General features: G+C 43.1%; 1 protein-coding gene across 5 annotated transcripts in view; it reads right to left on the reverse strand.

The window, feature by feature from the left end:
* The window catches only part of srfb (serum response factor b), a 21,005-nt gene extending 3,764 nt beyond the window's left edge, over positions 1 to 17,241 (reverse strand). For 2 of the 5 annotated variants that reach the window (XM_063875148.1, XM_063875151.1), the window contains exons 1-5: positions 16,152 to 17,241; positions 12,441 to 12,707; positions 2,941 to 3,181; positions 739 to 903; positions 389 to 493 (exon numbers count right to left, since the gene is read on the reverse strand). In XM_063875148.1, coding sequence (XP_063731218.1) covers positions 389 to 493; positions 739 to 903; positions 2,941 to 3,181; positions 12,441 to 12,707; positions 16,152 to 16,790 — 1,417 coding nt within the window. In that variant the 5' untranslated portion in view covers positions 16,791 to 17,241. The remainder of the gene's footprint in view (positions 1 to 388; positions 494 to 738; positions 904 to 2,940; positions 3,182 to 12,440; positions 12,708 to 16,151) is intronic. The other 3 variants (XM_063875150.1, XM_063875149.1, XM_063875152.1) reach the window with 3 other exon arrangements.
* Between the last annotated feature and the right edge of the window lie 1,815 nt (positions 17,242 to 19,056).

Consider the following 19,056-nt stretch of genomic DNA (forward strand, 5'->3'; position numbering starts at 1 on the left):
AGGAGGAACATTTGGAAAAGGGTTTCCTTGTGTAAAAATCAAACAGTGTTTCAGGCATCAGGTGGGATTCAAGCAGACATTGTTTGACTAGAAGAAACGGATATATATTAGGCCAAACTAAAATTCCAAGGGAGTATTTGTACTCAAGTTATAGAATAAAATGATTCAGTATGTCTTCTATAGATTGAATTTGAAACTCAGAAATACAAAACAGTAAATGCTAATTAAGTTTAGAAAAAGAAGCTTTACAAGTGTTTTGATACCGAATTTGGGAATTTCAGGTAAACTCTTAACATCATGTGGCGATGTGGGTCGTTTTAAAATGGAGCTGCTTCTGTAAGAAAACCTCCAAAGTGTTTCTTCAGAGGGAGGGGGGGCTTTTACTTACCTGTGGAGTTTGTGGAGGTGTGGCAGATGTCGAGGCTGCTGTCGCTGTTGGAGGTGGTGTTGTGGTGTACCTGGATGGCCTGGAGCTGCTGGGGGACGCCTGCTCCTGAACAAACGCACACACAGAGCATACAGCCTCTACAGTAAGTCATCGAACATCCCACACAGGGAATAACAGCAGCAGTTGCAGGGGGGGCAGTGAAAGCATTGTGCAGTACTATAATCTGAAGACGTAGACGTGCGAGTAGCATTAGTACTATCATTAGATGCATCAGCAGAACTAGCATCCGTTCTATGGTGCTGTGGTGGTGGGGGTGAGAGCAGCAGGCAGAGGGGTGCAGAGCGGGTCACCTGTGAGGGAGACAGCAGCAGGGAAGCGGAAGACAGCTTGCTGTCCCTGCTGATGCTGGGGGGCCGCAGCCAGGGCCTGACCATGCTGCCCCTGGAGGGCCAGGGAGTGCTGCTGCAGCTGGCTCAGAGGAATGGTTGGGGTGCCGGGGGGGAGAGGAGTGCCTGCTGTAGGGGGGGCACACACACAGTGGGGGATGAGACTTTAATTACAAAATAATGGTGTGAATAAAAAAAGAAAGGCTTGATGGAGCTGTAGAGCAGTCTAGCTAGGGATGTCACAAAACAGTGTTTTATATCTATTTGTACATTTATTTATGCTCTAATGTTTAATATTATCTATTCGATTACTATCACATACTATTTCAATAACCTTTAATGAAATAAACAAATGCTGTTTTCAGACTCAAATGTAGAGATGTCTTACCATTTTGTGATAAATATCATACTTGATATGATAGGAGTTTGAACTAACAAAACAAGACATCTCCTTGGTGTTTGACACTCTAAGATGGACATTATTTACCATTTTCTGACACTTTGTGGACCAAACAATTCTCAATAGAAATATCTGCAGATTAATCGATAATGAAAAGAATAAATGTTGATTTCAGCCCTTATTGTTTATCCATCACACGATTTGTATTTTAAAATACAAATCGTGTGATGGATGTCCCTGTTTAGAAGTTAAACAGGGACAAAAAAAATAGAAAATCTCAAACACAGGTTAGAAAAAGTTAATCTTCAATAATAACATACTCTAAACACATGCATGGTGACACATACTGTCTGACTATCGAGCGGTGATTTTGCGTTTTAAACTGACAATAAACGTTTATTATTTGTTTCAATTCTCTTTTCCCAAAGTGTCTTCTTGAACAAATGGCCGATATTCCCCCTCACAACACGACTCTGGAGTTACACCCTCACATTTGGTCACATGCTCCATAAACAGTTGCTGCAGTTGGGCGGGCCGGCCCTTTCAAGCTGTCAGCAGAGGAGGTTTCAGTGTGGGAGGGGGTGTTTTTCCACCTGGCACTGCTGCTATGTGCCAGACAGGTGGTGAAGAGGAGAGAAGGAGAAAGGGAGGGCAAAGAAGGGAGGGAGGGAGAGAGTTGAAAAAGTGTGAGGGTGGGATAGGAGGTTGTAGGATGGAGAAAAAAGCGGGAGAAAAGGGACAAAGACGGTATGTGGCTGTCCTTCAGCTGTCAGATCACACACAGGGCCCATTAGTGGGCATCATGTGTGTCCCTTCAGCTGTCACCTGACACACTGCAGCAACTAGTCAGTGACATTACTGCACTGTTGCCTTCACAATGCATTACAGACTCTCGTCTCCATAACGACACACAGTGTAGAAAAGATTGCACCTGTCAGCATTTAAGTGTCAACCAGTGTTTTTAAATTGCTCATGTCATGGACAGTAAAAAAAAAAGTGCTGAATTCCTTATAAAGAGAAGATAACATCTTATTAAATTACGATGAAATTAAAAACATTTCTTGTGTTGTGACCCATCTGATTCGTCAACGTGGCGCCCCAGTATTTCCCGGGCGCATCCACCACGAAAAGAAGGTGTAATGAGTCATTTGTGGCTAAAGACCCTTTAGGGATCCCAAAATCAGAGGCTGCCTCCCCAAAGTCCTCATTGCGTCAGTACAGATCCCTTGTGTTTCAGAGTGCGTCTGTGAAGTCCTCTCTAATGTAGGGTCATGTCTAGTTCAGGACCGCTCCGTCACAAAGCTCCCCAAAGTACGCCTCAATTAGAATTTTAACGCCAGCCACCAATCCTCCATTGAATATTCATGACTAATTATTGGCCGTGTTCGTCATCCCTCAGTGCTGGGGTCTGTTGTGTCCCTCTCACCTCATTATTCCTGTACCCGAGTGACAATCAAAGGCAGGGCGGCTCGCCAACAGATGTGGTTTTTCCTAGTTACTGAAGGCTTTGTAAACCTGAGGCCGCTGAGTGCTGATGACTGTCTATGAAGGGCTGTTGTGTGAGGCAAACCGCTCCGAGAGAGGCGCGTCGGGCCGAGGTCACGGCACAGCGCCATTCAAATTCTAATCAGCTAATAAGCTACACAATACAGGGACAGTAACAAAACATGAAGGCCTGCGGAAGACTGAAGTCTAGAGGAGGAGGTTAGGATAAATAAAGGAAATAATTATTCTAACAGAGGTTTGGATGTTGAGATCCTACATACCGGGCATGAAGGTGAAGCCGCCGGGCAGCTGCATGACTCCCGCCGAGGCGCCGGTTGTCTTGAGGACGGTGCCGTTGGCGCTGATGTTGCTGTTGGCTGAGACGGGCGCCAGGTAGTTGGTGATGGGGAACGAAGGCCCGCTGCTCACCTGCATGGTGGTGGAGGTGGTGGGGACCGTGCACTGGGTGCTGCTAGTGCTGCCCGGTAGGCTGGCTACCGTGAACGTGGGCTTCAGCGTGTCCTGCGGGAGAGAGGAAAGGAAGTGTGAGTAGGAGGATGGGGGAAGAGCATTTGATGAAATTTTAAATCAGTACTAGTTCTGTAAAGAAATGGGAAGAGTGAGATGAGAGCTAGCAATTAAGTGTATTCTAGGATAAACTTCAGGGACTCGCGAGAGACAGCTTTAAAATGGGGAAATGAGTATAGGTCAGGCTCCAAAAACAATGGCTCCTACAACTCCCATAATTCATCTCAATAGCGTCTTTTGTAAGGCCTTTCGTGGCTGGTTAATCCCAACATCTTTCAATAAGATAAGACGAGATAAGAAGCACATCAATCCCAAGAGAAATTATTTTGCAAGTAAGTGGGAAAGAGAGCATATATATATTCCTATATATCTTTAAACCCGCCTCCTATGTTTGTTTCTTCTTTATTATGTTCCTTTTATGTTATGTTCTCGTAAGCTATCGTTAGAACGAAAGAAATCGGGCGCCGTCTCTTTAAGTGTTTTTTCTGGTAATGGCCTTTCAAAGTGTGAATGTATTATTAGTTTGAATAAAGGACAAAAAAATCAGAAAGAAAGATCTTATAGTACTTGCTCTACTCTGCTACAGCCCATTTGTCGTGGGGAAGGCAACATCAGAAGCGTCTCACATGAGAACACCTAAAAAAACACCATTAATGAGGCTTTTCCTATTTAAGAAGGGGGGGGGGGGGGGGTAATGACTGCAATGTTTACAGGGATCAATGGCTGTGTGACAGAAACCAGAGAGGGTTTTAATAGACAGAGGGCAAATAACAAACAAGGCAGTAGAGAATGGAAACAGCCCGGGACCCCTGTAATTGCATCCATGTGTTAACTACGGAGCACAGCCAGGAGAAACCCAATTTTAGGTTTAAAAAAAGCAAAAAGTTGCATTTTAGTTGGAGAATAATCTTGTCTGTTTTTCCCCCTGAATGTAGGAATTCCCGTGTAGGATACTACTCGCTAATACAACAGGCCCAGGAGAGGAAATGATATATAGGAACATGACGGTGTGTCCTCTCTGAATACTGCCACACACACATTCATGATCTCACTTACCAATGAAACTCTAAGAAAGATAAAGGAGCTCATTTTCAGGTTTCATAACTGTATTTTGTGCCTCTCTACTGTGACTTGGTAAAAAAGGTCTGCTCTGATTGGTTAGCTGGCCGACTGTTGTGATTGCTCAACCGCTTAGAGATGTTCCGCCCCTTAGCCTATCATGTACTATGTGTTTGAGCACTAGCCAATAGAAGCACGAATGTTACATAGTGATGTCGCGGAGGTAAACAAATGACTACAATGGAGGCTTAGAGACCCAGGCAAGACAATACAGGAAAGAGCAAACCCCAAAAAGCACAATAGGGCCCCTTTAACAACAATGTCATTTCTGCACTCACATTTTGTTGAGTTACTATGACAACTAACTGACCATGTAACATGGCATCTTATTAAAATGTGTAGATATCAGGTGATGAGATGTGCTCACATAAACCTCAGATCAATAGAGGTGAGACGCATCATTGCCCAACACACTAACGTATACATCAGAGCGGGGTGAGGCAGTGAGGGGGCTGCGTGAGAGCAGAGTAGGTGTGAGGCTGGGAGTATAAAGTACATCCAACCCATCGTGCCTGTTTCTACCCACTTAAACACTCATCTCTTGATACTAATGATCCGTAAAAGCTAACACATCAGAGCACATGTAAGAGCCTGTGTTCAGTGTTCTCTGAGGGTCTGATTAACAATAGACCCTGAGACACAGCGATTCAGTCAATAAGGGGAATGATCACAAGTTCAACACAGATTATACATACAATGCCTTTCAAAGGCTTCTCCACATCTGGCTAAAAGATACTTTCTTCTGACTCAAACCGGAGGACACAACCAGTATCCTATGCTGTTCTGAGTATCCCATAATGCTTGTTGAACTTTTCAATCCCACGCCAGGGGCTTTTATTATACATCACCTTCCTCTCACCTCTAAACTGCGTACCATCTTTGAGCTTTATGTATTGAGTGAAATGTTAAAGCTAGCACGTTATATTGTAGGGACAGCTCAATAGCACTCTTTCATGTCCGAATCGAGGATCTGCCGATACAATCAGATATCGTTGTTTTTCTCCCCTTTCTGCCTAGACCCCATATCCTCTGAAGATTATTTGTCCTTCGAGGGATCCAGCCTCAGAACTGGGACAAAGATATTGTGTCAGAGCCCTGCACACAGTGCAGCTGTGTACCAGACGAGGGGGGTGAAAGAGGGTTTTTATATAGAAACATGTGTCACAACAGAAAGGCAATGAGGTGTGCTGCTCAGTATAAGCTTGTGTTTCTTTAAAGTCATATTCACTGTCAACTACAGAGAGGTAGTGTGGAAGCATGCAAGGCCAACCTCTCTCAGCAACTATTGGTTTTTATACGTGACTGATTACATGGGTGAGAGGTGGATGATCCACCATGGACTCCGCTGATAAGAGAAGCCTCATGCTACCATGCAAACATCTCTACTGTAAGTATTCACCCTCTGTTCGGCCAGTCTGCTCAAACTGTAATATCAAAGCAAGTCTGAAAGTAAGGCTCAATGCAATCTGTTTTTTTTAAATTGTATTTGTTAAAAACTATAGGATTTCCACATGATCAAGAGGGTAACTCAGAGTTTTCTTGCACTCAAAACGTACATATGGTGGGATCAGGTGTTGTCCTTTAAAGACTGCTGCGAATCAACACCACCACAGTGCTGAGCGGTTTGGTCTGCAGCTCAGTTCCCAGCCCTGCTGAGGGGCTCTGACAGTCCAAGGTCCTTTACCTCTTTAGTTAAACAGCAGCTGGAAAGTCAAAGGGGGGAGGGCTGCCCAGAGGTCTCACAGTTGTTCTGCCCTTTCAACCAAGAAGAAAAACTGACTTAAATTCACCCAACAACAATCTGTTGTCCATACACCGAACAACTATCAGACCTGTCCTTCAGCACAGAGTGATATCTGACAGTCAGAGCGTGACACAGCTGTCACCACGTCTCCACTCTCACAGGACACCGCCGAAGAGTGAACAAAATAGGAAAGCCAACGACAAATAAGTCACTAAATATTGAGAGCAATGGTAAAGGTAAAGGCAGACCAAATCTTTAAGATACAGTCTGAACAACAGGTGGATAATATGGGATATAATAAAATAGTTCAATATTGCGATAAGGATGTTACAAGTCATGAACAGATAAAGGACACTCGGTTTCTGCTTTTTGAATAAATAGATTTGAGTTTAGAAAATTAACATTATTTTATTCAACTTAAAAGAAAAAGGCACCAATGAAAAACAATGATAGCTACAATTTAACGTGTAGTTTTCTACCGACATACACAACACTTGAAACATCATCATCAGTCTTTCACAATGTGCTAAGAAGACATTGCAATGATGCTAAAAAATATATATTTTGTGTAGCTTTTTTAAGATGGTAACAGAAAGAAGCGGTAGCAGTCAGAAAGCAATACAGAAATCAAGCCAGCAGTGACTGGAAATGTACAACGACAAAGCGTTTTTGCCTAGATCATCGCAGTAGTGTGTTAGCAAGTAGCACTTCTTAGCTTTAGCAGTGGTAGTATATACTGTGATCGTCTGTGCGCGGCAGGCGAAGCAGAGTCAGACCTGTGTGAGGTTCGGGGACAGGGGACAGGGTATAGAGTACAAACAGCTGAGGGTACAGACAGCTGGCAGGAAACCTGAGCACCTCTGAGGGGGAATTAACCCTTTCAGAGCCAGCTGAGGCAGCAGGGAGCCACGTGAAGAGACAGCCGCCATCTGACGCTGAGCTCTTCTCACCATCACCGAGTGAATTCCTGTAGCAGACTGCAATGCTTCACTTTGTAATATCATGAAAAAGACAAAAAACACACTGAAGAAAAGGTCACTGTGATCCAGCTCTTTTTGTGTTACACGTTCTGCTCGTGCTTTCCTGTTTCCACTACGCACAACTAAACGTTTTGGCTTTGCAGACGTAAACTGATTTATCATCCAGGTTTGAACCTGTGTCTGTATCTAAAGGTCTAGTCAAACTGCCACTATCTCTTTGACCTACATAGCGAGCTTCCACTGACCTACTGTTTGGTTTGACCACCTCCGTATGTCTCCTGATCAACTGGCCGGTCTATAAACAGCTCTGGCTTTTAGTCAAGAGTCGAGGCACTGCATAGTAAACATAGGCCACGGTGGTGTAATGCATTCCTTCAGGGAAAAAATACAGCCAAAGGCTCAGCACTGTCACTTCCTCCCCAAGACCCTCTCCAGTTCATCCTTAAACTGTTCAATCAGAAGATGTCAATCACTAAAATGTCACAACTTCACTGAAATATTTGATGATACTAGAAGTGTTAAAAGTGTGTACAATAGATCAGAGCAGAAATATGTTGTCGACTTATCTTTTATCATTTATTTGCAACTTCTTGGCTCATGAATGTTATTTTAATACACAGAGGTGCCAAAGCATGCATAGTTCTAGCTTTGTTAATGTGAGGAATGCTGCTTTTCTTTGTGTTAGGTTATATGAACTATATTTTTGGGTGTTTTGGACTAGGAATCATGAGCCATTTCAATATGTCCCCCTGGTTTCTGAGAAGTTGCAATGGGTAGGCTATTTGTCACTTTTTTTGGACAATTTGCTCGACGATCGAGCAATGCATTGAAAAATAATTCAGGATAAATGATCCATAGAGAATATAATTGTGAGTTTCAGCCCTACAATATGTAATAAATATATATCTTTATAACTCATTCTTCGAGTAAGATATTCTGAACTATGACCTTAAAGCTTTGTATGAGCTTATAGATAGATAAGTAGAGAAGAGATTATTCTCAAAACAAAGCTGGTTTAATTAACTTGAAGGTTCATTACAGGTTCAGATTTTACAACTTTAAAAATCGACCTCACAACTGTCGTCCTTGCTTTGGAAAAAAAATCCAACCAGGGTAAAAACGCTACTTTGTATAATGAGATACGAGAACGTAACAAATGAAGACACAATTTATAGTCGTGTGAATGGAGGGCTGAGTCGCGCGGAATACGTAATGAGTCCTCAGGACTGCACGGAGGAAATCCGCCACCACTATTCTTTTTCACAAAAGAGGGACACCATTTTACTCCACAGCAATGTAAAGATCTCAAGTATGGCCATCCCCCTGAACAAATGAGAAATCCTAATAAAAAAAGGTCAGAAGACAAATTAATTTAAACTAAACTTAAATCACAAGATACATTATGAGTGAGTAAAATAGCTACTTTGTTTTGTAGGTTCATGAACACACATTTGTATAGCTCTTTCAAGTCCTCTAATATGCTGGTCTCCAAATTGTGTCAGTTTGTAGTGTTTCTATATATGGTAAAAGAATAAATGCCTCTATTGCCCTCCTCACATTCACAGACATCGTATGCAAGACCCCGTTTAAAAGTCTCAGGAAATGAGAGAGTAATTAAAAAGAGCAGGACACAAATGATTCCCTATTCACCAGGGATTAATCCTCCCAAATTGAAGGTGACAACTGGCAGCCTCGTCCAGTGCTGCTTGGAGAGCCCATTGTGCAGTTTACTGGTGGCTGGCCCTCGTCTAATCTCCCCATTTGCTGGCTCCCATCTCCCAGTCTGTCACCCTGCCAGCAACATGGAATTTGCAGCTCCATTTGGGACTGCTAAAAAAGGCAAGGCAGCCCAAGTGGAGGAGGTGCAGCCAATGGCGGCTGACCTGTCCAGTTGCTTGCTGTAAAATAAGGGGGTGGAAGAGGAGGAGGGGCGGGGGGGGGGGGTGACATAACGTTGCTTTCCTTCCCTCTAGCACAGCCCAACATGCTGCTCTCCCTCCGACAGCACCTCCACCACCTCTCTACATACAGCCTGTTTAGCAGCAGCGTGTGATAAGAGCGCATATCTGAGCAAATGAGCTTTCCCTTATCTCGCTGATTCTCTCCTGTCGCCTGTCAAGCCTCTGCCCTTACAACAGCAGGAAGACAGAAGTACTTTATATTTTCAAGTGCAGTTTAACACTGGACTAATTATCAAATCACTTTTATTCCTTTATGGGAACCAATTCAAATTATGCGTGCAGCATGCTGAATGAAGAGGCTGTCGGATGTGTCGCAGAATGCCCCCCCCCAAAAAAAGCTGTTGGTCTGGACGTTTTGCTTTGCAACATCGCAAAGACGATGTGATCTTTGCTAATGAGCAGGGCAAGAAATAGAGCAGGATTACAGCGGCAGCAATAGCACTGACAGCCAGAGCAGCAGGGAAGAGAAAGAGAGAGGGATGGAGAAAAGGAGAGAGAAAGAGAGGGAGGATAGAGGAGAGGAAAACCAGGAGACTGATACTGAGAAATCTACACAAAGCTGGATCCTCTGAGCAAACATGAGTTGTGGGATTTGCTATCCCTTTCCAAAAATAACCCAAAAATCATAAAAACATCTGCACTGTAGTCACGTCTGATATTAACAAGCAGTTACAGGAACCACACAAATCCAAAGATCTGTTTGAGAATGCTACTATTTCTTTAGTTAATAGCATTTCTTTCTGGTGTAACCACTTCTTCTCTCACCTATCTCATTCACCTCTAAATCAGACCTTACATTACCCAGACTGCCTTTCAGCAGTCCTTAGAGGGCAGTATTGAATTTGCTGTTGGTTGTACGTACTTTATGCGAGCTGTGAGAGCTATAACAATAGGAAAGTCGGGGTGTTTTCAGTCATGAACCCTAAACTTAATGTCTTATAATCTTAACACTGCAGGCAGCTCAATAAAGAAGCTTTCATTGGAAAAAAAACACAGTACATGACAGAAACATCTGCCACGGCTAGATCACATTTTCAAAATGTTCAGTACCAAATTCTGGAGCAATGTGATGATCAAAGTCACACAAAGCTATAAAGTATAAAAACAACACTGCACGACCCATTACACAACCTACAAATGTATTAGAAACTCATTTTTGGTGAATATTACAGGATTCATTTGATCAAACTTTCAAATCAGCCATTCCTTTTTCCCACACTGAAGTTGAGAAATTAACTATTGATCCCATGTTGAACCCTCCTTTGTATAATTGCTTTTGTCTTGAGCTAGTCCATACCTTGTGTTACATGTTGAACATTGGGGATGGCCACGTTGGGCTTCTATTTTGGTTTCAAAAGTGAAAGCCATAGAGTCACCATTGGCTAATGACTCCATTTTGGTAGTGCCAGAGCAATTACTTTAACAACGTATTGAATTGTTGATCCCTGAATGCTGGTAAGTGTCACACTGTTATACAGATACCCCATGTTCAATGTTGGTATCACAGTAAGAATTATTGGAGAAAAAAAAAAAACTCCAATACCAGTGTTTGGCCAACCAAAAATGATTATTTAAAAATATTCCCAACTAACTTACAAACTGGTTGCAGAGTTGTATCACCGATTGCTGTTGGTATTTTTTAAATATTTTTTCAGGATCTCTTAATACAGCAGGAGTAATTGTGAAAAGTGTTGTGTCTTGATTTTATGAGCATTGCTTGCAGCACTAAATCTCTTATCTTCTAAGCCTCTTTCTAATGCTCCTCTAGAATGTCCTCCCCCCAACCAGCCATTGCAGACTCTGCTCTGTTTAGACTAGCGTGGTCTGTATGTATGACATACTGCTCGCTTGATAAATAGCGTCCAGACGCTGCAGAGGTGCACGCAGCGACCACAAATCAGACGTACTGCACAGAAAACATCCCTTGGAATGAAGGCCTCCTTATCCACCTGCTGCCGTATCGCAGAGCTGATCCTGATCCCTCACAATGACACAATTTCTAGAGTGTCCTAGTGTGAGCAGCTTTCACAGGGCCGATCACACACTCATTACTGCAGCGGGGTCAAAGTGCCACTGACAGACGTCACATAAAGCGGGACATAAAATATCGCTCAAATGTTTCCATTCCACTCGCTCATATCTACATCCTTACCTCCCCTCCATATCACTAAATGAGTAGGGGGGGGGGAATCACAGGACTCCAAAGACAGCTGCAGCTTATAAGGAATGTAAGGGGCCTCAGCCAAGAGAGCAGGCAGGGAAAGCATACCATATATGGCAACAGAGGCAGAAACTAATTTTTATCAATGAGCAAAGTGGGCATGAGAGTGGCCAAACATGAAAAGGTTGACCTTCCATCTATGACGATGTATGGTACGAGTTAGTTAGCGCCTTGTGAAATCCGCACGCAGGCAATCAGGCCGAGAAGTGTGTGTCTTCAAAGGGGCCGTACTTAAGCCGTGTAAACAGTGGAGGGAATCTCAAATGTGTGTGGACAGTCAAGTGTGTCCGAGGATGAATTTATCGCTTGGCTTCAAAATCTCAAAGAGCTTTAAGAACGCTCGCAGTAATGCAGTGGGATGCGGGGACGTGAACTGCAGCTCTTCATGAGGGATGAGGACAGGTCACACAGAATATCTAAGGACAAGGATTTCAGAGTAGAAGTTCATCTTGTGTCCTAAAGTTTAAGGTGTTAAAACTGCACAAAGTGTGTCATTTTCCAATGATTTCAAAAAGTTAACAATTTGAGTGTTTCATACTTGAGCACAAGACAGCTCCATCCCAAAATCAAAGATAAACACATCTCAGTGTAGCAGGCTGCGTGTTTCTCACCCTAACACAACCCAGACCTGCAGTGATTTATCTTCAGGAGTGTTACGAGGCTTTCTTGGACTAGAGGTCAGAAAGGTAACGTGTAGTGAGTGGGATAATACTCTCCATCTTATCTGGCTCTGCCTTCACTTTACAGCCCTTTGAAGTACTACCAAGACTTTTGCTTTAATTAAAAAAAAGGACTCTATGCTCAAACAACACAGCAAACCCCAAACAGAGGCCTCATGTGTAACAGGGAAAAGTTCAGGAGTGTGTTTACGATAGGACAAAGATTATTTTCCATAGCTGCTTGTCGGTTTGATTGATTTGCTCACCTCGTGTGCTTATCTAGCCTTTTCTGGAGAGATTTCCCACTATATCCATTAAGTACTCCCTAGGGTGGTTTATCAGTTTTTGTATCTATTTCGTCATGTCCCCATTAAAAAACAGCCACCGAATCACAGACACTTTAACGCGAGTGCTATTGCTGTGGGGACAGGTTCAGAAATGAGTGAATGTATCTATTTCACAGCTGCAGCCTTATCATCTTCCTAAAAGAGATGTGTGTTCTTAATTTTTGGTCCTGACCACTTGAGGATCGGTCTATAACGGCAGACCTTTCCACTTGTGATTCTAACCTTTGTGTCGCCCATGCTCTCCGACTCAGACACCTGATAGGTGAGGTCCGTCTCCTCGAAGCCCGTTGCGCTCATGCGCTGGTCCGTGGAGGGGTCGGAGCGTGGCGGCGAGTCCGGCGAGTTGAGGCACGTTTGGATCAGGGCTTTGCCCGTTTCACTCGTGATCATGGGTTGGAGTTTGCGCGTGGCAAAAGTGTAGACGTGACCCGTTTCACTGGCCACGAGCAGCAGAACCTGGGTTCCCGTCAGGGTGGAGAGTTCATAAGCCTGGGAAAGAGAAAGAAGACAATTAAAGTATGTGACAGAGAGCAAAGGCCAAGAGTCACGCTATAAAAGAAAGATATGGTTCACTTAATTGGGGCTTGGGTTACCTTCATCAGTAATCCCTACTGGAAAGGGAATAAAACAGATTCAAAAGGTGAACCTCTGGAGATAGACACTCTGGCCATGAAAAAACACAAGAATCTAAAAATACGGCTGTAGTGAACTTTGACGTATAGCACAAATGAAGCTAAAATAACATGAGATAACACTCCCAGAATAGAGAGTGTGATATAGCTGAGATACTGATTGCAGCTGGGGATTGGCTTGCAGAGGGTGGAGGGGTTGTAGTAGTAAGGAATCATTCTTATCACCCAGAGGAAGCGGACTGTAAAATGTGAGGCAAACAGCAGTCTGCTGCCTTGCATGCACACACAATATCAAATGTCTCGCTGTAAAGGAAAGGCACAACAAGATTCAACACCCATGCTGCACTGGGAGTGAACTCATGAGAAAGCCTTTTGATCTAAATGAGTCATAAGGTATGTGGAGGATGCCTCTGGTGCTCAGAAGGCACAGTGCCATTAGCAGCAGGCTGATAGATGTGTCATTGGTAGAGGAGACGCATCACATTCAAATTAAACACATTTTATTGGGCTGTTATAATACCATGCATTCACTCCTCCATGCTCAAACACCGTGTCCATTGTGGGCCCTATCAGACAATGAGTAGGCATGATCAAACTGATAAACTGTCTTTTGTGTGTTATAATATGATGACAGAGCACAGAAAGGCTAATGATGACTGTTGTAGTGGCTCAAAGATACCTTGCGCTTGTTTCCCCTGAGTATTTTTAAACTTTATTGGAAGGGTTTCAATGTGCAGGTATTGGAGAGAACTGTTGAAAGGAATCTCTGAATACAATCCACCTCACAACCTGTTAATGCCGAGCTACAGAAGCAGGTAATGAACTGCACAGCTAGCCAGTCATCCTTCTGCCTCCCATGTTCCCTGATGAGCTCTGCTGCAGCTACAAGGGGGGGGGGTCTCTCTCCAACAACAGAGCCTGGTGTTTGGCCAACATCCAGGGCAGGAAGGGGCTAATTTGTCACCTTAACTGTGCAAGGGTGGCGGCACAAGCTAGACCCACACAAACGCTTTAATAAGTTCCCTTGCTCTGCTGATTTTCTCATAAATATTCAGGAGTTCAAATGACTCTGGCTGTAATTGGTGCCTCTGTCTCCCAACCTAGACACACCCTGCCTATATAGATCAAATGAAGAAGTTAGGATGGAAAATACGTATGTGTATTTGTGTGTTTCAAAATGTGGCGTGTGACTAAAGTGTGACTAAACATATTCTAGTTGAAATCCCTGAAATCCCCTCAACCACCTCTGCTGATGTAACAATGCAACGTCAAATGTTGTGGCTTTCCATACAAGCGGGAAGGCAGACTTTGGGCAGACCTCAACCGATGAGATGACTAGTTTGTTGCCAGAAAATTAAAAAACAACGATTGAGATAATCTACTGATGGTTATACAATTATCGTGGCTTGTTGGGAGGAGTTGGGAGATTTCTTCAGTTTCAGACCGCTAAATTAGTTTGGATTTGAGATGCTTTAATTCAATTTAGAACCTTGGACAAATTGAGTCTTTATATAATAAAAATAAAAGCTGAAAGTATGTGGAGTCCAATGTAGTGTCTCCCAGTCTCCTTTTGTCTGATCGACTTTCAAATCCCTCAAAGTAATTCATCTAAAATAATACAAAACAAAAAAAGCTGAAAATCTTGGTTGTTGCCAGTGGATGTTTCACCACCAATAAATTGCTTTTGCTGCTACATTTTCTATCAAACAATTCAATGACTCAATGGACAATATAAAAACGGGAAAAAGCCCAGGCGTAATTTATAACACAATTAATGGTTGCATCCCATTTAGGAGAGCCAGTTTCCTTAATATGTTGAACATATTGGCTCACTTCCCTTGCATCGTGTTCTGGAGGCACCTTACGGGAATTAAATCACATCCTACGTTACTTTAGCTTTTCTGGTTATGACAAAACAAAATGTGTGCAGTAAAAAGAAACTATTTTGGATAGTTACAGAAAGAGCAAACATGAAAATGTTTCTTTTACTGGACCAATATTGGAACCAAAGAAAAGCAACCACAAGTACAAATACTGACACAATTTGTATTGGGCCAGGATTTACATGCATGCAAGCTTGAGCATATACGAGAAGAGAACATATAGATATTTACTTGCATCATGCTTTAAAATGAAACAAGGCTCATCCTAGAAGCCAGTTTGAGACCAGTCTACTATGAATCTTCCCACTCCACCCACCTCTCATTTTTTCTGTGATGGTTGACACAGTGTGGGCAACAATTCCAAAAATCTCTATCCACACAGTGTGTCAAATAGTGTTCATGTTTTCAACAGCCTACATAAAGACACCTCAGTTTCCACGACAACAGTCTGGGAAATATAAAAAAGAAGAGAAATACAGCACAGTACATGTGCTTCAAAGTAACAAATGAACAGTCTTGCACTAACCAGAGCATTGTGTTTGTTGAAGGTCTTAATGAAAAGTGGCTACAGACAAACAACTGCTGTGCTCCAGGTCAACAGCTGACCTCGTCACCAACTAATCTGCTCTGATGCCACATTGCAACATTTATCATAGCAGCATTTGTGTCTGAGAAGAGGATTTACAATAACATGTTGCTTTGGATGCAATAATGACTGACAGCTTGTGTGCAGAACCAACTAACACAACCAAGACAAGTCATCACCGGATGATGCTTGTGTCAAAATGCACAGTGCCGTAATGCATGCACAGACCGTCCCTGGCTCCTCTCTTCTGTTCCAGTGCTCCTTCACTGTCCTCTGATCCTGTTTCCCTGGGGTTTAGTCAGCTGTTGGCACCTACAGGCTCTCTGCTGTTCTCCACTGCATGGCTGCAGCCTGTAAGCAGAGCCCTGCTTCACACTGACAGAGAACAGCCTGTGTGCACTGAGGGCTGCTGATGGGAGGCACTTCCAACAGCTATAGGCCTTTGAGTGTGTGTACAAGTGATAGTTAATCTGGGAATCTGTGTGTGAGTGTGTGTGTGTCCATGGCATAAATAGAATTGTCATTTGCCCAAGTCTATTTAAATGCTGTCATGAATGTTCCTACTACGTCTCATCCTTTGTTTCACAATTGCTTTTGTCTTTTAGAATAGATAACTTGGTATAAGATCTAGCTTGCCACTGCACATGTCACGTAGGCCCACTACAGGGGCATAGGGCCTACTGTCCCGTGGATGTTTCAATAATAAGGTGTAACCTCAACCTCATCGCTGATTCCACGAATGCAATGTATCCAGGCCAAACAACACTCAAGTGTCACTCATGATAAAATGTTGTGTAGTTGGATTATAACCAAAAGCAACCACTTGACTCACCTTTTTCATTATTCCAGTCTTCCTTTTGCTGAAGGTGGTGTAACGTCTCAACTTGTTGTCAATAAATTCCATCTTTATCTTTACTCGCCCACGTGTTTTCTTCCCCGGCTTCGCCCCCGCGACCCCGCCGGGCACCATGCCGTAACCCCCGGGAGGCATGCCCACGTCCTGCCCCGACACCGCAGCCTCCATCTCTCCTCTCTCCCGCTTCACCCCTCTCCTGCTGTCCCCGAGTGAACCCACTGGGTCATCATCGTCTCCGGAGTCCGAGTCATTATCTGAGCCGCTGCACAGAGGAGCGACATCTCTGTCCTGCTCGAATCTGGCTCCGTGAGACAGCACAACTCCCTGGTTAAGCCCCACCATGTTGCCCTGCACCGCGGGCTGCAGGGTGGTCACCCCGGTCCCGTTCCCGGGTCTCACACCTCTCGAACCCCCTGGCCCATTAGCCCCCAGCATCCCGACGGCGTCTCTCTCCCCCTGTCTCCCAATACTCTCGACCCCTGCTATAGCTTGCCCTGCTCTGACCAAAACGGGACGAATCCCGCTTCCGACAACCCCCGAACCGTGTCCTGTGTTTCCCCTGCCTGTAGCTGAGCCGTTTCCAGATGGTGCCGATCCAACCCGACTCGGTAACATTATACTCACTGAACCGAGTCTCTAAAACACCAGCCAACAGAGCTGGGGCTAGTTGTCTCGTAAATGGCCGATAAAACGCTTACACGCCTGGGCCACAAAATGTAAACAAACCACACCAGTTTCTAGGTTTGGAGACTCCAGGAAATAACCGAGACAAACTTTGGAAAGTGATGCTGCCCCCAAGACCCTTCAACCCCGGCTCAGTTTGGATCACCCTCCTCCTCTATTTCCAAAACTCCGAGCACTTTCTCAAAAAGGAAAACGCGAAGGGCGCCATTGATGTCGATCCGCCATGTCACGTAGTCCACACTCGAACTAAAAATAGCGCTAGTGTCGGACTGTAAGCGCTGGAATGATTATTTTTACACCATCTACACCGCAATATCTATTTATTTGTGGTTCGGCGATGCATAACAACGCGTATTATTTGAACAGCGTTTACGACGGCGGAGTAATATTTCAACCCGGGTACTACTTTCCTCCTTATAAAGAGATACAATGTTTCCTTATTTGGTCTTGTCTCTCCTTATTTGGTGAGTCACAGCGTCGCCTATTGATTGGCTCAGGCTTATCTGAGACGCACTGTCATTGGTCAAAAAGGCACGCTCATTGGAATACATACCAAAATGGTTGCGCTACCGACAACGTCACCGTGGACAGGCAGAGGCACCAAAATAACAAAACATTCAACTTTTTATTCCCTGCAGATTGTACATTTATACTACACAACATGTTTTCCCAAGGTTTTTACGCCAAAATATATTTTTATTGATATGTTTTAGCCAAAAGACTTGAAATAATAACCCTGTAAAAAGGATTGTTTTGCGAGTTTATAAAAGTACATCAGTGGTCTATTTGTAAAGCTGGTGGTGTAGTTTTTATAAAATGTACTTAAGGTTTCAAATGATTTTAGCGCTAACATGTTTAGGTTAATATTGTATCCTTGTTTGTGCAATTTTATATTATATTTGTGTTGGTAAACTATACTCTGCTATTAAACACAGATTTCCTTGAAGACTGGGCCTGCCTCACACTTACTTTCTCAAGATGTTCAAAAGCAATGCACTTCATTATACAGGCAAGCTAAATAAGGTCTAAGACAACCTGTAATTACTTTATAACAAGAAAATATGTAAAAGCATGCAAGTTGCATTCAACATGTTGCAGTGCCACATACCTGCTGTACCTTGCATAGTTTTCACAATATGCCTATTACACCTATGACATTTTGGCATGTCACAAAAGTGCAGACGTAAAAGTGATATTAATTATGGCTGTATTATATTTAGCTGCTTTGAAATCAGGGTGCTGTTATTGTGTATGCACAATCACTGTCACTCTCACAACACTTGAATAGAACTGAGCCATTGTTAGTGTTGTTAGTAACCCTCTGCTTTTCCTACTACGATAAGTCATAAGACTTGTAGCACGACAAGCACAGGTGTAGTGTAGCTAATAACATTAACAGGCTCCGCTCTGTACCAGTAAGCCAGTTAGTCAGCACATGCACAATACCAGAACTCTGAAACTGAAACAGCCAAATTGAATTCAGCCATTTCATTATTTACAAATCTTTTCCACTTGTGACACTTCTGGGATAAAGTCCCATCACTGAAAAAATCTACCAAAAGGCCCTTTGAGTCTGAGATAATGCAGTAGCTAATCCTCACCCATGTGGTGCTCAAGGCAGGTTCAAACGCTTAAAAGTTACTAGGAATTTGATTGATTTTTTTCTTAAACAACATTTGCTGTCAAGATGCTAGGAGATTCCTATTCAATTGTGTGGGATATAAATAGGAGATCTATGAAAGCTTGTTGAGGTGAGCATCCTGTTATCACAACATCCCTTGAATAGTATTTAAGAGTTGAACTTTTATGAATCTCATTAGGATTTATCCTTAGTTTGTCAGATAAGTATCAAACCACTAATAACTTTAAATGCATTATGATTTATCTTCGGGGATATAAAAAATCTTGCCTGTGGGCACACAATCTAATTTAGATTTAATAATCACCATATCCATTAACGCAAGTATAAACAGTGTCAGTAATTTAAGACAACAAGGACTCTTATGGGAATCCTCTTTTGCAGCTATAAAAGGCCATGTGAGCAAATTCAACTCTAAACATAATTATTAGGAAAAAAACATTTGGCGAGCTTTTAGGATACAATGTCTACCGAAGATGTAGATCTCCCTCTAGTGGTGAAAACTGACTGTTGGTGCTTTTACAGCAACAGACACTTGATTTTACATAATACATCCCA

The sequence above is a fragment of the Eleginops maclovinus genome, chromosome 22 (assembly GCF_036324505.1).
Source record: "Eleginops maclovinus isolate JMC-PN-2008 ecotype Puerto Natales chromosome 22, JC_Emac_rtc_rv5, whole genome shotgun sequence".
NCBI lineage: Eukaryota > Metazoa > Chordata > Actinopteri > Perciformes > Eleginopidae > Eleginops > Eleginops maclovinus.